The 23797-nt window shown below is 35.2% G+C and overlaps 1 protein-coding gene across 13 annotated transcripts in view; it reads right to left on the bottom strand.

Moving 5' to 3' along the window:
- CCDC91 (coiled-coil domain containing 91) overlaps positions 1 to 23797 on the bottom strand; it is a 481978-nt gene that overhangs the window by 4010 nt on the left and 454171 nt on the right. For 7 of the 13 annotated variants that reach the window (XM_056797660.1, XM_007502847.2, XM_007502852.3 and 4 more), the window contains one exon: positions 11729 to 14463. The exons of the other annotated variants lie outside the window; for them this stretch is intronic. In XM_056797660.1, the coding sequence (XP_056653638.1) occupies positions 14308 to 14463 (156 nt within the window). In that variant the 3' untranslated portion in view covers positions 11729 to 14307. Of the gene's footprint in view, positions 1 to 11728; positions 14464 to 23797 lie in introns of those variants that run through there. 13 annotated transcript variants of the gene reach the window in all.

The raw sequence follows: 23797 nt of genomic DNA, 5'->3' as shown, positions 1-23797 counted from the left end.
AGAAAGGTCTTAAGGATGATGCAGAAATTTTGAATCTGAGAAAATGTTAGTACCATTACAGAAAAAAAGCAATTAGAAGAGTTGATGTGAGTTGTAAGATGACAAGATCGGTTGAGAAATAATAGTAAAATAGCAGTTTATTTAGATTTACTTACTAAAAAACATTATTTAGATTTACTTACTAAAAAACATCTGGCAGAGCCAGATCTGAAAAATGAGACACCTAAACATGGAGCTAAAAATTCATGTTTTTTAAAAAATTCCAAATGATACAGCAATTTGTGAGCTTAAATAATGCTTCAATTTTAAGGAATCTCAAGATTATACTTTCATATAGCTTTGACTGAACAGATTAGAAATGAAGATTATTGGAATCACCTATTGTAATTCTGTATCCAAATATATGGTGAACCTGGTAGTCAAGGTGACCTCCAAAAGTATACACAATATCTATAGATACCTCTATGAATAGCTAGGAAGCCAATAGTGACCAATTTCTGGCTTTAATTTCCTTTAATATTATTGAAATCCAGAAGAATCATTATGACATTTCCTTTAAAAAGGGGGGCAGAGGTTTGAGAGAGCTTCTAGAATGCTGGTTTTATTTTATTTTATTTTTTAAAAACCTTACTTTCCATCTTAGAATCAATACTGTGTATTAGTTCCACCTAGCTGCCCCCTGAAATGCTGGTTTTAGATGCTAGGTAATAAAGTCTGGAAATTTAAGGACAAGTTCACAGTTTGTAAGGAAGCTCTAAGCATTTGACCAGTAATTGCTGCCAGGATATTTACTTAGCCTAACAAACATGTTGAAGTCTTGAGTTCACAATTCATATGCTAATAAGAGACCAAAAGAACATGAAAATTGTGATGAATCCTTTAATAAAACATATCAATTACTTTCTTTGCATGTATTAGGATTCACTCTGGAATTAGAGTCTACAAAGATGAGGGCTCTTACATATTTCTTCATTTGTCCATGGAATTGTGTGAAGACAAAATTCTATTAAATAAATGGAAGTTCAAAGTTTGGGGTCTATTCAAGGTTTAATGGGAAATCCTCCAAGGAAGAAGATATAAATCTGGATAGAACAGAGCTGAGCATCTAATTTGGTGGGTTCTTCAATGAATGGCATATAAGTCCATGTCTGTGAAGTAGAATATGTGGGACCTTTCCCTTAAAATGATGTTAGATTCCTCTTCTTGTAGCCAGCCCATCAGGCTGATGTTCTTGGCATATATATATGCCTGAATTTCGAAAGTTTCTATTTTATTAAGCATGACCTTATTATCCTTTTTTGAAGTAATACAGGCTTCAGGAAATTGTTCCACTATTTTTCCCCTGTAATGTGGGGCTTAGTTCTGTATTTGTGGCTTTCATTTCAAAGTACATCAGAAATTACTAGTGTTCTATGACACAAGACTGTCAACTGTTTTACTGAGTGTTGGTGTCATATTTTCAGATTTTATGTTTATTTTTCTTTTGTGATGGGGTAGCTGTAAAATACTTTTTCATCTTCATTTTGTATTGCTTCAGCTTTCAGTTTGTTGGTCCCCACAGAGGTTCAGCAGAAATTTACTGATTCTTGCAGAGTTTAAATTTCATTACTAGGTCGTGAAAAGAACAATCACTAATTGACTGTTCTTTATTCCCGTTGTTCCTGTTAGATTTGCACTCATATGAATGTCCTGCCCATAGCAAATGTAAAGTATGATCCCTTTCATGTGAACATTTTGTTGCTAAAAAGGGCAGAGAATGAATATTTATGTAAGAAACATGAATAAAATCAACTTGAGAAGAAACAGCTTAGATAAAATGTTGAGAGATCTGAACTCTCCTGAGAGAAACTTGCACCTCAGATTGAGAGGACAGGTTTAAAGATGGAATAATGAAGGTAGTAAATATGGGTATTTAAATTCATTTACATGTGACTGTTCCTAGAGTTTTGAGGTCCTGATAAACTTTAAATAAGGTAATGTTAAACGCCTAAGGGACAAGACATAGATTAGGGATCTCTCATGGATCACAGAAAGGTGGAATTTTTGAATTTCGAATCATGGTAGAGATGGGTCATTATTTATGTAAAAACCCTCATCTGGAGTATTAGAAACCAAAGAAGAGGAGAAAAGAAAGGGCTAGGAGACAACTTGGTGTAGACAAAAGTGATGAATGAAGCAGAGCTCTAGAGGAGCAAGAGACAGAAGGAACAGGATCTCCTTACGTTAGATGCAAGAGAAGGATTGACAGGAGCTGCTGAAAGTTGACAGGCAGGCTTTGGCAGCTGCTCTGCTGGGAGGTGTGATGAGTAGAAGAGACCCTGCTTGCTAAGAACTGCTTGGGTGGAGAAAGGCAGGATTACTGTCTAATCCTATTTTTAGCCCAAGAAAGGAGAACATTTTTCAAGTTTTCTGGTGTTGTTATATCCTCTGATTTGGAGTCTGAGAGGGAGAAACAGAAAAGAAAGGCTTTGCACCTACTCTGCAATGAGACTAAGCATAGCTTTATTCGAAGCCGACTGGATAAAACAGAATTCCCACACTGAAAGAATAACATTTTCTTAGCTCTCTCTGCCCAGGGCAGCCATCTGCTAAAAGAACTTGTCACTGCTTCAACTGCAGAGACATGGCATCACCCTGGAGGAGAAAGGGAAAGGACTTTTTCAATCATTTTTCCTTTAATTAAAGTATTTGAAAGCAATATAATTGTACCTAGGAACTCAGGTACCCACGGACTGAAACAGGTCCACCCCTGGATACACTTCAGAGGCTGATTTATAGGAAGCAGGGCTTTACAGTGGTTCTGGGTTACATTAGCATTTTTTTGAGTGTGAAGGAAATAAAAGGCTATCCTATATCTGATCAATATGGTACACTAAGTACTTTTCTACTCTCTTTTGGGGAAACCCTAGATAAGAGATAAACATATGCTTATATAAATCTAGCCTAGACTCCAGGTGGAGGTGGAAAGAGAAAAAGGCAGTGAGCTCCAGGAAAAGAGTTTGACCTCTCTCTTTAGGGACTGAGATCCCTCCCCCAGGCCCTTTATATCCCTAAATCCAGTTTACATACATGGTCTAGAGCAAGAGTGTCCTTTAAAGGCAGAGGAAGGTCACTCCATCTCTTCTAGCCCCAGAAGCAGTTCCAAGTTATTCTACTCTTCCAAAGAGATATGAGAAATCATTTTCTGAGGATGCTAGATTTAGAGTTGGAAGGGATCTCAGGAGCCATCCATTCAAGACTTCCCTCATTTTATAGATGAGAAATAGAGGCAAAGTAAGTTTTGCCCAGAACCTCACCAGTAATGTATGGCAGAGCCAGGCTGGACCACGTTCAGTGGCTCTAAATCTATTTCTCTTTCCATATTCTTAATTCAATTCAATTGAACACAATAAACATTTATTGAGAAATGAAAAGGAAACTGCCATTTATATCATATAACATTGATATTAATAAGTTGAGTGTTCACATATAATTCTTTAGCTAGTAAACTGCAAGTATAATTTATAGAATGTTAAACCCAGTTATTAAAATTAATGTGTATAAGGATATTAAACATAATAGTACATAAGGAGAGAAATCATAATAGTATATATTATTTATATTTATACATTTATATGGTACATATATTTATATATGGTATACATATATTTGTATATATGTGGTATGTTAGAATTTAATAGTAAATGACAAAATTAAAAGCCTTTGCAATGATGAAAGTGCTTGTACATTCCACCACCACCCCTTTTTTTTCTTGCTAGACACTCTAGAGGATGTGACTAGAGGAAACTTGGCCTCAAGTGTGACAGTGTCATCACCAAGTGAGCCTGATGATGATACTGCCAGGAATTACTTTCTGGGTCCTCATTTTCCATGAAGGCAGAGAAATAGTTTTGTCCAGAAGAGGAGTCATGGTGCAGATTATACTCTAAAAAGAACAAGGAATCCAAAGCTTGCAATTGAGAGTTGTGATCTATTTCCCTACTTATAAACTTTTTCTGCTAGGTTTCTGAAGGCATATATCCACTTTTCTCATGGACTGCACTGGTGAGAGAGTATGGCCCAAGTTTATTTTTTATATTTTTATTATTTTTGCTTGATGTTTATTGAGTACATATTAGGATTACTATCCCCTTTTCCTTCTACTGAATAATGCTATTATTATTCTTGTTTAATAAATGTTTCATGTTTAAGAGTAAACAATATCATTGTGACTGATTTTGTGCCCATGAGGAGGAAAATGGTGGGAGCAGAGGAGGTATGATAGTAGGAAATATCCTATTATCTCTGGGAGCCTGAAGTTGTGGCTGTGGCCTGCTGATGTCACTTTTACCTTTCAAATTGAATGATGTAGGATGGATCTGTCAGACAATAGAGAAAGGAGTTGTGCAGTTGCCATAATGGGTGATACAAAACAATAGCAAAAAATAGTAAAATAAAACTCTCTTTTAGCATTTCATTTGCTATACTGTAATTTTACATTCAATGAAAAATATCAAAGTAAATCAAATAATTTGAAAAAGAAAATTATTTCCTTTAATGAAGATGTTGCTTAAGAATACTTTCTACCCTCCCAGAAATTCTGCTATGCAAAAGGTTGCATATGAAGGAAAAGCATTAATATAATAATTGTGCTTTAATATTTTTTAACTTTCTTGCACAATGCTTTTGCACAGTGGTCATTACCAGATTCAATAAATTCTAGTGGTTTCTTTAGGATTAACTATCAAATCCTCTGGCATTCAAAGCCTATCATAACCTAATTCTCCCTTCTTTTTGAACTTCCCCCTTCCCCCTTTTTAAACTTTTGCCTTCTGTCTTAGAATCAGCTTATTGGTCCCAAGGCAGAAGAGGTATGGCTGAGATAATGGGGATTAAGTGACTTGCCCAGGATCACACACCTAGGAAGTGTTTGAGGCTAGACTTGAACCAAGGACCCCCATTTCTGAGGTCTGGCTCTCACTCTGAGTCACCTAGATGCCCCTGAAGTGGTCTTATAACTTACGCCTTATATACCCCCTTTAACCCAGTGATAACAGACCTCCTTGCTATTCTTCAAACAAGACACTCCATTTCTCAACCTAGGACATTTTCTGTGGCTACCTTCCATGCCTGGAATGTACTCCGTCCTCATCTCCCTATTGGCTCCCTGGCATCTTTTACTCTCAACTTCTACAAGAAGTTCCCAACACTTTTTCTCAACCCTTCTTAAATCTAGTGCCTTCTCTGTTAATTATTTCCTATTTATCTTGTACGGAAATTGTCTGTACATATTTGCTTATTATTTGATTATGAGCTCCCTAAAGCTATCCTGCCTATCTTCTGGTACGTCAACATTTAGTACAGTGCTTGGTATATTGTAAACATCTAAGAAATTTTTTATTGGCTGACTGATTTGATAGAATAAGACATGAAAGAAAGAAACCTATAATTATTGATGTAATTTTTTCTTTTCTTTTAATTTTATGATATTTTACTTGATCATTTCCAAGCATTATACATTAAAGACAAAGATCATTTTCTTTTCCTCCCCCCCGCCAAACCCCATAGCCGACACGTGATTCCACTGGGTATCACATGTGTTCTTGATTCGAACCCATTGCCATGTTGTTAGTATTTGCATTAGAGGATTCTTTTAGAGTCTCTCCTCTGTCATGTCCCCTCAACTGCTGTAGTCAGGCAGTTGCTTTTCCTCGGTGTTTCTACTCCCACAGTTGGTCCTCTGCTTATAGTGTTTTTTCTCCTACATCCCTGCAGATTGTTCAGGGACATTATACCGCCACTAATGGAGAAGTCCATTACGTTCGATTATACCACAGTGTGTTTGTCTCTGTGTACAATGTTCTCCTGGTTCTGCTCCTCTCGCTCTGCATCACTTCCTGGAGGTCATTCCAGTCTCCATGGAATTCCTCCACTATATTATTCCTTTTTGCACAATTGTATTCCATCATCAACATATACCACAATTTGTTCAGCCATTCCCCAATTGATGGACATCCCCTCGTTTTCCAATTTTTGGCTACCACAAAGAGCACAGCTATGAATATTCTTGTACAAGTCTTTTTCCCCATTATCTCTTTGGGTTACAGACCCAGCAGTGCTATGGCTGGATCAAAGGGCAGACAGTCTTTTATCGCCCTTTGGGCATAGTTCCAAATTGCCTTCCAGAATGGTTCACAACTCCACTAGCATTGAATTAATGTCCCTACTTTGCCACATCTCTTCCAGCATTCACTGCTTTCCTCTGCTGTCATGTTAGCCAATCTGCTAGGTGTGAGGTGATACCTCAGAGTTGTTTTGATTTGCATCTCTCTGATTATAAGAGATTTAGAATACTTCTTCATGTGCTTATTAATAGTTTTGATTTCTTTATCTGAAAACTGCCTATCCATGTCCCTTGCCCATTTATCAATTGGAGAATGGCTTGGTTTTTTGTACAATTGATTTAGATCTTTATAAATTTGAGTAATTAAACCTTTGTCAGAGGGTTCTATGAAGATTTTTTCCTAATTTGTTGTTTCCCTTCTGATTTTAGTTACATTGGTTTTGTTTGCACAAAAGCTTTTTAATTTGATGTAGTCAAAATTATTTATTTTACATTTTGTGATTCTTTCTATATCTTGCTTGGTTTTAAAGTCTTTCCCCTCCCAAAGGTCTGACATGTATACTATTCTGTGTTTACCCAATTTACTTATGGTTTCCTTCTTTATTTTTAAGTCATTCACCCAATTTGAATTTATCTTGGTGTAGGGTGTGAGGTGTTGATCAATTCCTAATCTCTCCCACACTGTCTTCCAATTTTCCCAGCAGTTTTTATTGAATAGTGGATTTTTGTCCCAAAAGCTGGGATCTTGGGGTTTATCGTATACTGTCTTGCTGAGGTCCCTTGCCCCCAGTCTATTCCACTGATCCTCCTTTCTGTCTCTTAGCCAGTACCAAGTTGTTTTGATGACTGCTGCTTTGTAATATAGTTTGAGGTCTGGGACTCCAAGGCCCCCATCATTTGTGTTTCTTTTTTTTTCCCCATTATTTCCCTGGATATCCTTGATCTTTTGTTCTTCCAAATGAACTCTGTTATGGTTTTTTCTAAATCAGTAAAGAAATTTTTTGGGAGTTTAATGGGTATGGCACTAAATAGATAAATAAGTTTGGGTAGGATGGTCATTTTTATTATATTGGCTCATCCTATCCATGAGCAGTTAATGTTTTTCCAATTGCTCAAGTCTAGTTTTAGTTGTGTGGAGAGTGTTTTGAAGTTGTGTTCATATAGTTCCTGTGTTTGTCTCAGGAGATAGATTCCTAGGTATTTTATTTTGTCTAAGGTGATTTTGAATGGGATTTCTCTTTCTAGTTCTTGCTGCTGAGCTGTGTTGGAGATATATGGAAATGCTGATGACTTATGTGGGTTTATTTTGTATCCTGCAACTTTGCTAAAGTTGTTGATTATTTCAATTAGCTTTTTGGTTGAATCTCTAGGATTCTTTAAGTAGACCATCATGGCATCTGCAAAGAGTGATAACTTGGTCTCCTCCTTGCCTATTTTAATGCCTTCAATTTCTTTTTCTTCTCTAATTGCTACTGCTAGTGTTTCTAGTTTCTAGTACAATGTCAAATAGTAGAGGTGATAATGTTTTACTCCTGATATTATTGGGAATACATCTAGTTTATTCCAATTGCAGATGATATTAGCTGATGGTTTTAGATATATACTGTTTATTATTTTTAGGAAAGACCTTTCTATTCCTATGCTTTTTAGTGTTTTTAATAGGAATGGGTGTTGTATTTTATCAAAGGCTTTTTCTGCGTCTATTGAGATAATCATGTGGTTCTTGTTGGTTTGCTTGTTGATGTGGTCAATTATGTGGATGGTTTTCCTAATATTGAACCAGCCCTGCATCCCTGGTATAAATCCTACTTGGTCATGGTAGATGACCCTTCTGATCACTTGCTGGAGTCTTTTTGCTAGTATCCTATTTAAGATTTTTGCATCTATATTCATTAGGGAGATTGGTCTATAGTTTTCTTTCTCTGTTTTTGGCCTGCCTGGTTTTGGAATCAGTACCATGTTTGTGTCATAAAAGGAGTTTGGTAGAACTCCCTCTTTGCTTATTATGTCAAATAGTTTGTATAGTATTGGGATTAACTGTTCTCTGAATGTTTGATAGAATTCACAGGTGAACCCATCAGGCCCTGGGGATTTTTTCTTAGGAAGTTCTTTGATGGCTTGTTGGATTGCATTTTCTGATATGGGATTATTTAAGAATTCTATTTCCTCTTCTGTTAGTCTAGGCAGTTTGTATTTTTGTTTATATTCATCCATATCACCTAAATTGGTGTATTTATTGCCATATAATTGGGCAAAGTCATTTTTAATGATTGCCTTAATTTCCTCTTGATCAGGGGTGATGTCCCCCTTTTCATCTTTGATGCTGTTAATTTGCTTTTCTTCTTTCCTTTTTTAAATTAGATTGACCAGTACTTTGTCTATTTTGTTTGTTTTTTCAAAGTACCAGCTTCTTGTCTTATTTATTAAATCAATAGTTCTATCACTTTCGATTTTATTAATTTCTCCCTTAATTTTTAGAATTTCTAGTTTGGTTTTCTGCTGGGGGTTTTTAATTTGATCGCTTTTGAGTTTTTTATTTGCATTTCCAATTCATTGATCTCTGCTCTCCCTAGTTTGTTAAGATATGAATTCAAGGATATGGATTTACTTCTGATTAATGCTTTGGCTGCATCCCAAAAGGTTTGGAAGGATGTCTTGCCATTGTCATGTTCCTTGATGAAATGATTAATGGTTTCTATGATTTCTTCTCTAACTAAATGATTTTGGAGTATCATATTGTTTAATTTCCAATTAGTTTTTTATTTGGTTTTCCATGTACCCTTACTGATCATTATTTTTATTGCCTTGTGATCTGAAAAGGCTGCATTTATCATTTCTGCTTTTCTGCATTTGTATGGCATGTTTCTGTGACCTAATGTATGGTCAATATTTGTGAATGTGCCATGTAGTGCTGAGAAGGTGTATTCCTTTTTAACCCCATTTATTTTTCTCCATATGTCTATTAATTCTAATTTTTCTAAGATTTCATTCACTTCTTTTACCTCTTTCTTATTTATTTTTTGATTTGATTTATCTAAATTTGATAATGGTTGGTTCAAGTCTCCCACTAATATGGTTTTACTGTCTATTTCTTCCTTCAATTCTCCTAGTTTCTCCATTAGAAATTTGGGTGCTATATTATTTGGTGCATACATGTTGATTAGTGATATTTCCTCATTATCTAAAGTCCCTTTTAACAAAATATAATTACCTTCCCTATCCCTTTTGATCAGGTCTATTTTTGCTTTAGTTTTATCAGATATCATGATTGCCACTCCTGCCTTCTTTCTGTCAGTTGAGGCCCAGAAGGTCTTACTCCATCCTTTCATTCTGACCTTGTGGGTGTCTACCCACCTCATGTGTGTTTCTTGAAGACAACATATGGTAGGGTTTTGGATTCTAATCCATTCTGCTATTCGTCTACGTTTTAAGGGTTTGTTCATCTCATTCACGTTCAAAGTTATGATGGTCACTTGTGGACTCTCTGGCATTTTGATATCCTTCCCTAATTCTTACCTTTCTTCTTCAGCTCTACCTTTTAGTCCAGTGATTTACTTTAAATCAGTCCCCCTTGTCCCCAACCTTGATATGTTTCCCTTTCTAGTCCCTCCCTTTTTGTTCCCTTCCCCTACCCCCTCTTCTTCCCTCCCTTTTTTGTGTTGCCTCCCCACTACCCCCCTTGGTTTTCCCTTCTCCCTTCCCTTGTTTGGTAAGATAGAATTCAAGATCCCAATGGATCTGGATGTTCTTCCCTCTCAGAGTTGATTTCCCTGAGAGTAAGGTTTAAGTAAAAACTCTCTTCCTCTCCTTCTTATAGGAGTTTTCTTCCCCTCCCCTTCCCCTGTGAATCTTTGTGTGAGAAAGATTATTCTATTTAGTCTTTCTTTTCCCCCTATTTACACATTTCATTTTCCCACATGTTAGTATACATAGATTGATATAAATGTAGTCCTTATAGAAGAGAGTTTGACTAAAAGAAAAAGATAACATTTTTCTCCTTTTCCCTTTCCTTCATATTTACCTTTTCAGGTATTCCATGCCCTTTGTTTTTTGATATCGAACTTTCCACAGAGCTCTGATCTTTTCTTTGCAAAAACTTGGAAATCTTCTATTTTGTTGAATGCCCATACTTTCCCTTGGAAGTATGTAGTCAGTTTTGATGGTTAGCTGATTCTTGGTTGAAAACCCAGCTCTCTTGCTTTTCTGAAAATCATTTTCCATGCCTTACAGTCATTCAGAGTGGAACTTACAAGGTCTTGTATGACCCTGATTGGTATTCCTTTATATCTAAATTGTCTTTTTCTGGCTTCTTGTAAAATTTTTTCTTTTGCTTGAAAGCTTTGGAATTTGGCAATTACATTCCTGGTAGTTGTCTTTTGGGGATTTAGTGTAGAGGGTGTTCTGTGAACTCTTTCAGTGCCTGTATTGCCCTCTTGTTCTAGGATCTCTGGGCAATTTTCTTTGATTATATCTTGTATTACGATGTCGAGTTTGCTGTTTATTTCTGGCTTTTCTGGTAGTCCAGTTATTCTTAAATTGTCTCTTCTCCCTCTATTTTCTAAATCTATGACCTTTGTCAGTGAGATATTTTATGTGCTCTTCTAATTTCTTTGTCTTTTTGCTTTGCTTTATTAATTCTTGCTCGTTGTCTTCGAGTTGCCTAATTCTGACCTTTAAAGCCTGGTATTCCTTTTCACTTTGATCAAACTGGTTTTGTAGATGCTTGAATTTCTTTTGCATTATTTCCCACTTTTCCTCCCAGAAGGCTTCCATGTTTTTGATCCTTTCCGATTCAAATTCTTCATGGGTTTGTGGAGAGTTTCCATTTCCTTTGGAAGGTTTCGGGGCATTTGCTTGTGTTTCCTCTTCTATCTCCTTTGTATTTTGTATTTTTGCTCCATAAAATGTGTCCAAAGTCGCCCCCTTTTTCTTGTTTTTCTTGGAGTTTTGAGGCTTTTCTGTGGAGTTTGCCATCTCTATCTGAGTGGGGAGGTCTAGCTTTTCTTATCTCTTTCTGGTGTTCAGAGGCTTTAGCCCTAGGCAAATTGTCCATTCTTTGCAGTTGTTGTTCTGTCTTCCTGGGGAGGCCAGGAATTGTTGGTGTTTCTGTGTTACTGCCCTCCTCAGTTCCCTCCCAATGCTTATCTGCTACTTCCACGCTCTGAGCCTGGCTTGGCCCTTTCCGCGAGGTGTTTGTTTCAATGCCTTAGCCGGCCAGAAGAGCCTGCACTCTGAGGGGGGAGGGGCCGCGGCTTCCTGGAGCACCAAGGGCTCCTGATAGGATTAACTTTCGCTGGGTTGAACTGAGTATGCCCTGAGGCAGGGACCTTCCATGAGACTTGGATGGAAGGATCCAGCCAGGGGGTTACAGGCTCCCCATCTCTCTCTGTTTTCCTGCTGTCTGCATTGGGTGCCCCCTCGACTGAGTCAGGTTGTTTTCAGGAGGTGGCCTTCAGAATAGCTGGCCCTGAGGCTCTGAGGTTCCCTCTGCTGCCTCGGACACAGTGCTCTCGGTTGGGGGGGATGGGTCCTGGGACCTTTCCTCTGCCTATCCTTTAGATCCAAGTGATCTCGGGTTCTGGCTTTGGGGGGCGGGCATACCTTTTGATCCAGGTCCAGGAGGAGGATTCCCAGGGTCTATGCTGTTGTTCGTTTTGAATTTTGGTGCCCTAGGAGCATATAGCTTGAGATTGGTAAGGAAGGGTTTCCTTAGATCCGAACTCCAGCTTTTTCTAAGCCACCATCTTGACCAGAAGGCTGATTTCATTTTTTCAACTTATATCTGTAAATATTTTTAACATGCCTATGAAAGAGTCTGATTTTTCACATAAGTATAAATGAATATTTGGGAAATACTCAGTTTAATAATAATAATATGAAATATAATATATACATTATAGTATACAATATAGAACATAATATAGAATATTACATAGAATAATATATAATATAGAATAATAATATACAAATAAATAGATAAAAATAGATAGGCAGTTGGGTTCAGTATTCAGCAAAGTAGTGCTGTGGATAGAATGCTGGGCCTAGAATCTTTTTTTTTTTTAATTTTATTTAGTCAATTTAGAACATTATTCCTTGGTTACAAGAATCATATTCTTTCCTTCTGTCCCCGTCCTCTTCCCCCACCCCTTCCCATAGTTGATGTGTAAATCCACTGGGTTTTACATGTGTCCTTGATCAGAACCTATTTCCATGTTGATGTTTGCACTAGGATGTTCATTTAGAGTCTACATCCTCAATCATATCTCCCTCAACTCATGTGATCAAGCAGTTGTTTTTCCTCTATTTTCTACTCCCACAGTTCTTCCTCTGGATGTGGATAATGTTCTTTCTCATAGATTCCTCCAAGTTGTTCAGGATCACTGCATTGCCACTAATGGAGAAGTCCATTACATTCTATTGTACCACAGTGTATCTATATCAGTCAATGTGTACGATGTTCTCCTGGTTCTGCTCCTCTCACTCTGCATCAGTTCCTGGAGGTCATTCCAGTTCACATGGAATCCCTCCATTTTATTATTCCCTTGAGCACAATAGTATTCCATCATCAACATGTACCACAATTTGTTCAGCCATTCCCCAATTGAAGGGCATCCCCTCATTTTCCAATTTTTTGCCACCACAAAGAGCGCAGCTATGAATATTCTTGTATAAGTCTTTTTCTTTATTATCTCTTTGGGGTATAAACATAGCAGTGCTATGGCTGGATCAAAGGGTGGACAGTCTTTTAGCACCCTTTGGGCATAGTTCCAAATTGGCCAGGCCTAGAATCTTGAAGATTTATCTTCCTGAGTTTAAAGCTGGCTTCATACACTTGAATATCTCTGTGGCCCTGCAGAGATCACTTAACCCTGTTTGCCTCAATTTCCTCATTTGTAAAATGAACTGGAAAACCAGTTCAGTATCTTTGCCAAGAAAACCAGAAGAGGGGTCAATTTAGAGTCAGATATGATTAGAAAATAAACAAACAACATCCAAATAGGCCCTAGGGACATACATTATATGATATAAGTTATGTATACATAAAAAATATAAGGTATAAGAAAGTCTGCATTTGATGATGTAAAGCAGCAATTGTACAGGGAGATTTTCCACATGATATTCATAAGGAGAAATATATATTTTCAAACTATAAATAAATTTTGCAGTAAGACTTGTTTCTTCACTAATAATGAGGGTCACCCTAAATTCTTGATGCAATCAATCAATCAGAAGGATAAAGTAGATATGAACAAGGTCTAAACAATTCCAGTGAATCAACTAATTAAAGACATTTTAAGTAGTTGTCACAGGAAGTGTGTGGGATTGAAAGAAACTCAGTTACATAGTGTGAGTTTTGTATAAATAGCAAGCCAGTTCCGAATCCAAAATTTAAGCATTTGGCAGCTTAGGAAAGACAGAAGTTCCATTCCTCTTGAGAGGAAATTACTTGCTGAGGGAAGAGGCGAGTTTGTCTCCTCCCCAACCTCTTCTTGTCCATGATCAGGACTTCTCACTGATGTCTCAGCATTGTCTCTGGAAGAGCAGTAGCTGGTGACAATATCTGCATTAGGAAATCACTAGACACTCAGGAAAAGCAGGAAGAGAGGCCTCCAGACTTCAAGGAAACTTCATGAGTATCCTCATGAGGGGGAGACAAGGACTTTAGCCACTGTAAGCTTTGATTTACAGCTTTTTTTTCACATCTGCTTTCTAAATCTCATGCTCACATTCTCTTGGATTTTGTACTAATGTACTAATGGGGAAAGTTTGTGTCACATGCTTTTGGGGGCAAAATAACACCTACTATTACTATAATACCTCAGTGAATACCTAGATTTGTAAAGGCTAATTGAGTCTTTTTTTTTCTTACCTTAATGAGTTTTTTAGTTTTAAAATATTTTTTCATGTTTCCATTATTCATTTTCTTTCTGTCCCCTCTTCACTACCCCCTCCCAGAGCCGACAAGCAATTCCACTGGGTTATACAAATGTTATCACTTGGCACCTATTTCCATATTATTCATTTTCGCAACAGAGTGATGTTTTAAAACCAAAACCCTAAATCATATATCCATATAAACAAATGATGCATTTCTTCTGCGTTTCTACTCCCATAGTTGTTTCTCTCAATGTGGTTAGCATTCTTTTCCATAAGTCCCTCAGGAGTGTAGTGGCTTGCTCCATTGCTATTAGTAGCAAAGTCTATTATGTTCGATTGTACCACAGTGTATCAGTCTCTGTGTATAAGGTTCTCCTGGTTTTTCTCTGAATCAGTTGATGGAGGTTCTTCCAATTCATGTGGAAATCCTCCAGTTCGTCATTTCTAATTAAGTCTTTCTGACTAACTGGCAATTGGTCAAGCTGTTAAAAAAGTACATTGGTAGAGTTAATAAATTATAGCATTAGAAAGCTGCTCTTTGGACTCAAAATCTTTTGTGTTCCTAGGTGGAAAAAAATATAAGCCATTTCCTCTGATCCCCAGGGATAATCTAGTCAGGAAGATAGATATGAAACATTCAGTCAATCAACAATCATTTAATATCTACACTGAAGTGGATGCTATAATAGGGGCTGAGAGTGCCACAGAAAAAATGAAATAGTTTTTATTTTTATACCCTTATAATTTTATAGACAAAGTTATATATACATATACACAAACAAGAAATGATGAACAAGATGATCACCCCCCCAAAAAAACCTTACAAGATTCATATAAAGCAATGTAAAGTGAAGTGAGTAGAACCATTTTACATAGTAACAACAATAATGTATGATGACCAACTGTGAATATTGCTCAACTGTGAAATTGCACAGCAATGATCCAAGGCAATTCCAAGGAGGCAGGGCTTTATGACAAAAAAGGCTATCCACCACCACAGAAGGAACTGAAAAAGTCTAAATGTAGACTGAAGCATTCAATATTTCACTTTATTTCCATCATGCGTTTTTCACTAGTACAAGCAATATGTGTCATTTTTCACAAAAATGAACATTATATATTGCATAATAGAATATGCATAACCTATATCATATTGCCTGCTGTCTAGAGGAGGAGAGAAAAGAGGGAGGATGGGGGAGAAAATGGACCATGAAATGTCAGAAAATTATTAAAAAATAAATTTTTATTTATTTGTCAAACACTTAGCACATTTAGGCACTGTATAAATGCTTATTCCCACATATTCACTCACACATATAGTGAAGGAGCTGATCCATTTTTCATTTTATTTTAATACATAACACATAATAATAAATATAATGCCATAATGGTCTAGGGAGCAGTGTAGTGGGAAGAGTGCTAGACTTGAGAATCAAAGGAGATTAGGGTTCAAACTATATTAGCTGGGTGATTATGGGCAAATTATTTTAATTCTTAGAGCCTTAGTTTCCTCATCTGTATACTTGATAAGAATATCTTAATGTCATCTCATAAAGTTGTTGTAAGATTCAAAAGAGACACAGTAGGTAAAGCTATCTTCATTATATGTGTTAGCTGTTAGTTATTCTTTTAGAAGAGTCACCAGAATATCATGAGTAAGACTCAATCATAGACATTTTCTTGGGAACTCTTCAGCACCTTAATGTTTAAAAAAACAAATGCTTATTATTAAATTAATGATGTTTTTCTTCTGTATTTACAAATTCTACTTGCTATTTCACTCACTAATTGACAAAGGCTCTGCTACAATAATAGAAGCTTTCAGATTCCATCTTTTATGACTGGATACTCTCACTAATAGTTTTTAATAATGGATATTCTTTTCATGTTATTTTTATATAATAAATATATTAGTATTACAAGAGCCTCTCTATAACAAGGGTTCCTAACCTGGGGTCAATAGGCCCTCGAGGAGTTCATGAATAGATTAGAGGTGTCCCACAAATTTGGATGAGAAAAATCTTAATTTTCAGTAACCTTGATTTCCCTTTGTAATTTGATGTATCTTATTTTATGTATTTAATAATATTATTCTGAGAAAGGATTCAAATATTTAACTGAACTGCCAAAGGGTCCACGGCACAAAAAAAGTTAAAGAACCCCTGCTCAAAAGAGCTAAAATTTAGAAATCAAATCTTCCCTCTCTGAGAATATAACAAAATTAATATTGTAAATCAACCTTGAAGAGGGATTTTAAACCACTTTTTGGGCAGCTTTGTTCCATAAAACACATGTCTAGAATAACTCTACTCTCAAGGATCCAATAGTCTCAACAGTGGTTTGAACTAGGGTTGTGCCAGTTGCCTCAACCCTGAACTTTAGAGAACAGACACCTAACCTCTTCACCAGAACATTCACAGGCCATCTTTCATTTGCCATGAAGCTTTTCTGTTTAAAGTCCACATTTATGATTCACCCTTATGAATGTACTTTTCAACTTTAAAGTACATTTCAAGTCAATCTTATTATTTAGATAGTTCAAAAATGTCAACATTATAAAGAAGCTGAGTAACTCCCCAATCAGTATGCACAAGATGAATTACAGATGCTCTTGAAGAATAAATGAATAATTGGCATAAAGATCTTAGTAGCAAGAACTAAAGAATTGAAGTTTGTTTTTTTTTAAAGCACTCTTAGAGTGAAGAGATTCTCTTATTGAATCATCTGTGCTTTTGTTATGAATCATTTCCACTATGAAACAGAAGGCTTACATTAGATTTCATCTCTAGAATAAATTATCTGGGAAGGATGAATCAATATAAATAACATACTCTCATATGAGTATATGAAGAATGAGTATTCTTTCTTCAGTGAATGTAAGATCTTATTGATGTATTTAATTTCGTGCAGGTTACAATCTAGCCATGATTTCTAATAAAAAATGTTTTGACATACTTCTTGTAAGGTATGCATACAACTATGCTATCTCAATTTCAATACTATTTGCTCTTACAAAGTACTATCAAGTGAGCTAGAGGGATTAATGAGGTGATGAGTAAAGCTCTTTTAAATTCATTTATAGTTCAATGACAAATTCTGTTGGGGCAAAAACCTCCAAAGATGATTTTAAAAAAATTAAAGCTCCAAGTTTTGGGCCCTGGTAGAAAGAAGTAGGTGGAAGAGGAATACCTATATTCTTTTTTTCTCCCTCTTTTCCTTCAACTTTTTTTGTTACCATTTATTTATATATATCATGACATATAACATAATAATATAATATATATGATTTGTTATAAACATGCAATAAATTATAATATGTTTATCTAAGAGAAACAAATTAAAATATTAGCTATGTCCAAAAATCTGTCTCATTCTTTTTTTCCTCTTTCCTCCCACCCATATCCTAATGTCTCCCCAAGAAGGCAGGTAATATGATAAAGATTGTATATGTGTTATCATATAATACATATTTCCTGGTCATCATGTTGTGAAACAAGACACATATTGCTTATACTAGAGAACAATTCATGGAGGAAATAATGTGAAGGATGGTATGTTTCAATCTGCATTCACATCCCCCCTACCTTCTATGGCAGTAAGGTATCTTACTGTTGTTATGAGTCCTTAGGAGTTCTGGTTCCTTGCTTTGTTGATAATAGCTAAACCATTCACATTCAATCATTATACATTATTGTTTTTACTATGTACAACATTCTGCTGGTTCATCTCACTTCACTCTGTACTGCACCATTCCATATAAATCCACCAAATTTTTGAGGGATCATTTTGTTTGTCATTTCTTACGGTGCAACAGTATTTCACTACAATCAAATACCACAGCTTGTTCCGCCATTCCCCAACTGATGGACATCCCTTCAGTATCTGGTTCTTTGTCACCACAAAAAGAGCTGCTATAAATATTTTAGAACATATAGCTTTTTCTTTTTTCCTTGAACACTGTAGGAAATAAACCTAGTAATCACATTATGGGGTCAAAAAGTATAAATAGTTTTATAAATCTTTGACTATAATTTCAGAATATTCTCCAAAGTAGTTGGATAAATTTATAGTTCCAACAACAATGTATCAGTGTCCCTATTTTTACACATCCCCTCCAATATTAGTCATTTTGCCCTTTTATCATTTTAGTCAATCTCATAATTGTGTGACTATATTTCAAAGTTGTTTTGATTTGCATTTTTCTAATAATTGATTAGAGCATTTTTCATATACTTATGCATAGATTTGATTTCTTTCTCTAAAAACTGTCTGTCCATTTGGGGAATGGCTTATATTCTGTTATATTGGACAAAATTTCCTATATATTTTAGAGAGGAGACTGAGAAACTGTCTATAATTCCCCCCAACTCTCAACTTACTGTTTCCTTCTAATCTTGGCTGTATTAGTTTTACCTGTACTAAAAACCTTTTCAATCTAATGTATGCAAAATTATTGATTTAATTTTTCACAATGCCTTCTATCTTTATGGTTATACACAAAGTCTTCTCCAATCCATAAATATGATAGTGAAATGTTCCCTGTTCTTTTAATTCGTTTATAATATCTCCCTTTATGCCTAGATCAGGTATCTGTTTTGATCTTATCTTGGTAAATGGTGTTAAGATACTGATCTGTATCTAGTTTCTGCCAAACTGCTTTCTAGTTTTACCAACAATTTTTACAAAACAGTGAATTCTTATTCCCCAAACCTGGAATCTTACCTTTGTCAAACACAAGATTACTAAAATATTTTATTACTGTTTATTTTATGTCTATTCTATTCCACTGATTGATTTTTCTATTCCTTAGCTGGTACAAGATTTTGATAATTACTGCTTTATAATATAGTTTGAAATCTGGTACTGCTAGACCTTCCTTAACATTTTTTTTCATTACTTCCTTTAATATTTTTAATCTTTTGTTTTTACAAATGAAAAACATTTTTTCAATTTCAATAAAATTTTTTGGTAATTTAGTTGGAATGACATTAAATAAATGGATTGGGCAGGTTTGCCATTTTAATTATATTGGCTCTGCCAATATGGAAAATTAATATTTCTCTAATTATTGAAATCTGACTTTATATAAAAAGTGTTTGATAGTTATGTTAATTTAGTTTCTGGATTTGTTTTGGAAGATATACTCCTATGTATTTAATTCTACTTATGGTTACTTTGAATATAATATTACATTGCTGACAAGCCTTATAGTTGAAAAGGTCCACCACATTAATTATCTTCTCTTTAATGGCAATGAGTTCTAGATGTTTTTTTGATCATATTAATGATCTGACTACAAGAAAACTCACCAGAAGTACTTTGAGATCAAAAAACTATTTAAATGTGATTAATTTTACATAATCCATTTTTCATATAATTATGACATATCACCTCAAAGAATCTTTAAATCTCAGGAGCAGATGAGAAAATAGCACACTAATTTATCCTATGTTGATATTGAAAAGACAAACTGAATCCTGTACCATGAATCTACACATACAGTATATATGTGCAAATTTGATTTGTGGTCCTCATAAAATCTGTACATTATTTCAGTCCACTTGAATATTTTACTTACTGATAAAATTGACTGAGCACATAAGAGTAAGATACTACTAAATGTGGATTAGGAAACTATTACTATGCAAAATTGGGACAAAGCCATATTTAATCAAATGGTACTTGGTATGAATAGATTTTTTCCACCTAAAATAAATAATACAAATCCTTCATCCTTCAAAATTTCATGGTCTGTACTTGACCACTGGAGTCTTAAAAATAATAATAATACCATCTGTCTGGCACATCTTTAAAACAGATTTGTTCCACTTAGGGAAGTAAGCAAGAAAACACTATGTCAGTCCTCTCAAAATCCTTGTTGCCTCCCAGCTGGACCCAGGAATGTAAGAAAACACTAACTTTCTTTCTTCTTATAAACAAGAGGGAGGTTTGCTTTCAATTATGGAAGCTAAAATTGGGTGTGTTACGCAACTAAAAATGGCAACAGCACCTGTTGAAATGGTTATGAGTGGGCAGAATAAAATGCTTCCCTCAAAAACTTGAATATCTAAACACCTGGAACCAACACATTTTCACTGAATAGCTAGTGTCTCAAGAGAGACAAACGTTTTACTTTTCCAGATAGAATCATAAGGCACCAGAGCTGGAAGGAATCTTAGTCCTCTCAACATAGGTGTCACTCAACTCTGTCCTGGGCCCTCTTTTCTTCTCTCTCTAGACTACTTCACTTGGCGATCTCATCCTGTGCCACGGATTTAATTGCCATCTCAAAGGCACCATTCCGGCCCCAAACTCTGCTGACCTTCAAGCTCACCTTTCCAAGGACCTTTTAGATATCTTAAACTGAATGCCAAGTATCGTATTAGTCCAAAATAGAGTGCAAACGTTGCATTCACACTGTATTCCAGCACTTCCAGCTTTGAAACCAAAAGCTGTGTATTGTGTGCTTCAGCACACATAAAAAGGATGGCTATCTCCTGGGGCAGATGGGAAATGCCGACTAAATGCCTGTTCAATTTGATATTCTGTCAAATGTCACCATTAATACTAAAGGAACAAATCAGGGTTGATTAAAACTACTGGAAATGAGAAAACCAGAATGACTGTGATGTTGCAGTCGTGGCTGATGGGCGAAAACTGACTTCTTACATAATTTTAAGGTGTAAAACATAACCTAAGGAAAAGTTACCATCAGGAGTGATCTTTTGTATGCAGGAAAGGGGATCAATGAATGAAGAACTTGTGTTAGATTGATGGAATGTGGTCTGGGGTAGGCATCCAGGTGTGTTACTGCATCAAAGAGGAATGCTCATAGTCAGGGGTTCAAGGGTCACCTGACTGAAAATGTGAAGAGAACTGCTGAAATGTGCACAGACCTAGTTGTTATTAGCAATTATAAGTATTATATGTAGTCATTAATAAGCCATTCAAAATCATTTGAGGAAAAAACATTAAAAAATGTGGATGAGAACCAGAAACTATGAATTTACTCCATCAGGAAAAACAAAAAAACAGTCAGTCACTGTATTAGGGAACTGGATCAAAACTACTTGGGACAAATTTTCCATTGAGTCCATTGTGCTTGGATTTTTAAAATGTTGTATATCAAACAGTATGGATGGTAGTAAAGATGGTGTTTTGTGGGAAGAAGAGGGTGATGGTGATGACTCAAATAATGCTTCCACATCTGTAGATGAGGAAATAGAAGAGGAAGGAGCACATGATTAAATAATTGAAGGTAGTTTCTTACAAGTATCTATAAAAATGATACATATTTAATAAAAGTGTTGGCATTAAAACTTCTTTAATTTATTTTCAGGATCTGGAAAAAAACTTTGAATATAAAGTGTCTGCATTATTCATGAGTTAAGAGAAAGCTGTAATTTAAAAGAAGAAAATAATATGGGTGTTTCCTCTATATCACTCTTATTTGGAGAAATGCAATTTAAAACAGCTTTGAGTTAATACCTAATCACTTCTATTAGAGAAATGCAAATTAAAACAACTCTGAGCTACCACTTTAGACCTAGCAGACTGGCCAATTCCGCAGCAAAGGAAAGTGATAAATGTTGAAGGAGATGTGGTAAAATCAGGACACTAATGCATTGTTGGTGGAGTTGTGAATTGGTCCAACCATTCTGGAGGGCAATTTGGAACTATGCCCAAAGGGCTTTAAAGGACTGCCTGCCCTTTGACCCAGTCATACCACTGCTGGGTTTGTACCCCAAAGATATAATAGGGAAATTTATATCTGTGCTCTTTGTGTTGGCAAAAAATTGGAGAATGAGGGAGTGTCTACCAATTGGGGAATGGCTCAATAAATTGTGGTATCTGATGATGATGGAATACTATTGTATTCTTACTATTATTATTTTATATATATATATTATTATACACATATATTTAATTTATAATTATAATATGTATATAAATAATAAAAATTATATATATTATATAATAATAATACTATTAATACTATTGCTGAAAGGAATAATGAACTGGAGGATTTCTGTATGAATTGGAAAGACCTCTAGGAATTGATTCAGAGCAAAAGGAGCAGAACCAGGAGAACATTGTACACAAAGACTGAAAAACTGTGGCACAATCAAATGTAATGGACTTTTCTACTAGTAGCAATGCAACAATCCAGATAATCCAAAGGAACTTATGAGAAAGAATGCTATCCACATCCAGAGAAAGAACTGTGGGAGTAGAAACATAGAAGAAAAACATATGATTAATCATGTAGTTCAATGGGGATTTTATCTTAAAAGGGTTTTTATCTTAAAAGATCACTCTATTAAAAATATGATAACATGGAAATACATATATAACCCAATGGAATTGCTTGTCAGCTCCAGGAAGGGGTAGGGAAGAGAGGTGGAAAAAATTTATTTTATGTGTAACTGAAAATATTTAGTGAAATAAAAGAAAAGATATTGATCATCCACATCAATCTCATTTTTCTGATAAAGAAACTGAAAATCAGTGGAGTATCCTAAAATCTTAAAAGTAATTAATAGCCAAAATAGAACTGGAGCCTAATTCTACTTAATTCTGCTTTTGCCAGGTTTCCTAACCTTCAGTCTGGGATACTATCCATTGTATCCCCTGTTGAGTTAGAAAGTACAACATAGAAAGAACAGAGATTAATTCAGGCCTTAGCTATTTTCTCGTGCCATCCCAGCTAATCTCTAAGATTTTTATACATTAAATTGTCTTGATTGTGTGTACCATAAGCCTAGTAAATATCTAAGCAGAAAACATTACACCATGATGGTGAATACATAGAAACCTGGGCATTGAAGGTTCTGAAGAAACAATTATATAGGTTACCAAAATTAATTCCTTTGGGATTAATTTTACTCACCAGCATGTACTGTGTCTTTGAAAAGTCAATGTCTTCTCTCATACCCATCAGACAGGCAAAGATAATGAATAAGGAAAAAAGATAAATGTTGGAGAGGATGTGGGAAAATGGGTCCACTAGTGTAATGCTGGTAGAGACTTAAATTGATACCATGATTAAATAAAGGGTTTTTTTCCCTAAGTAATTTGTTTTCTACTTATCAAAGACTGGGTTGTTAGAGTTAAATGTTTTTCTGATTGTTATTTGTGTAATCTGTTTTATTTATCTACTTCAACATTTTTAATTCATATGAAAAAGTTCTGAAAATGGCTGCTTTCTAATATAATTTGAGTTTTAGAATTATTATTTTCCTCTGCATCCTTCATTTTTTCCACATTATCTCTCTTGATATTCTAGATATTTTATTTTCAAGTTAATATATTATTATTTTATTGAGTTCAATAATTTGTTTGGCATAGAATTAAAAGTATAAATTCACTTTGGTAGCATTGTATTTGTTCAAAAGAATTTAACTAGTTCATCCATAAAATAAAACTAATGAAGTACTATTGTCTAGATTTCAACATGCATTTGACTGGATGTATTATAGAGCTTGTTCATAGTATGCACACCTAGAACAGACAATATAATGTATCAGAATTGATGTATTATGTATATATCAGAATGTATCAGACAGTATCAGAATTGGAAAGAAGAATGAGGTGAATTGATTTTAGGAAATTGAAAAGCATTTGATTAGGGATTTTCTTTTTTAATACAAATGTTTTACTGGTTTATACAAAGGAGCAAGACCTGAAAGATCACTGCTCCAAAGAGGGACCAACATCATCCAAAGGTAAATGGAAAGGCACTACTGCAGTGAACAGACTGCAACATATAATCAATAAGGAATTTGAAAGAATAGCAGTAAAAGACATTGTTAAAGG

This window comes from Monodelphis domestica, chromosome 5 (assembly GCF_027887165.1).
Source record: "Monodelphis domestica isolate mMonDom1 chromosome 5, mMonDom1.pri, whole genome shotgun sequence".
NCBI lineage: Eukaryota > Metazoa > Chordata > Mammalia > Didelphimorphia > Didelphidae > Monodelphis > Monodelphis domestica.
This window is presented reverse-complemented; position numbering and strand designations above follow the sequence as displayed.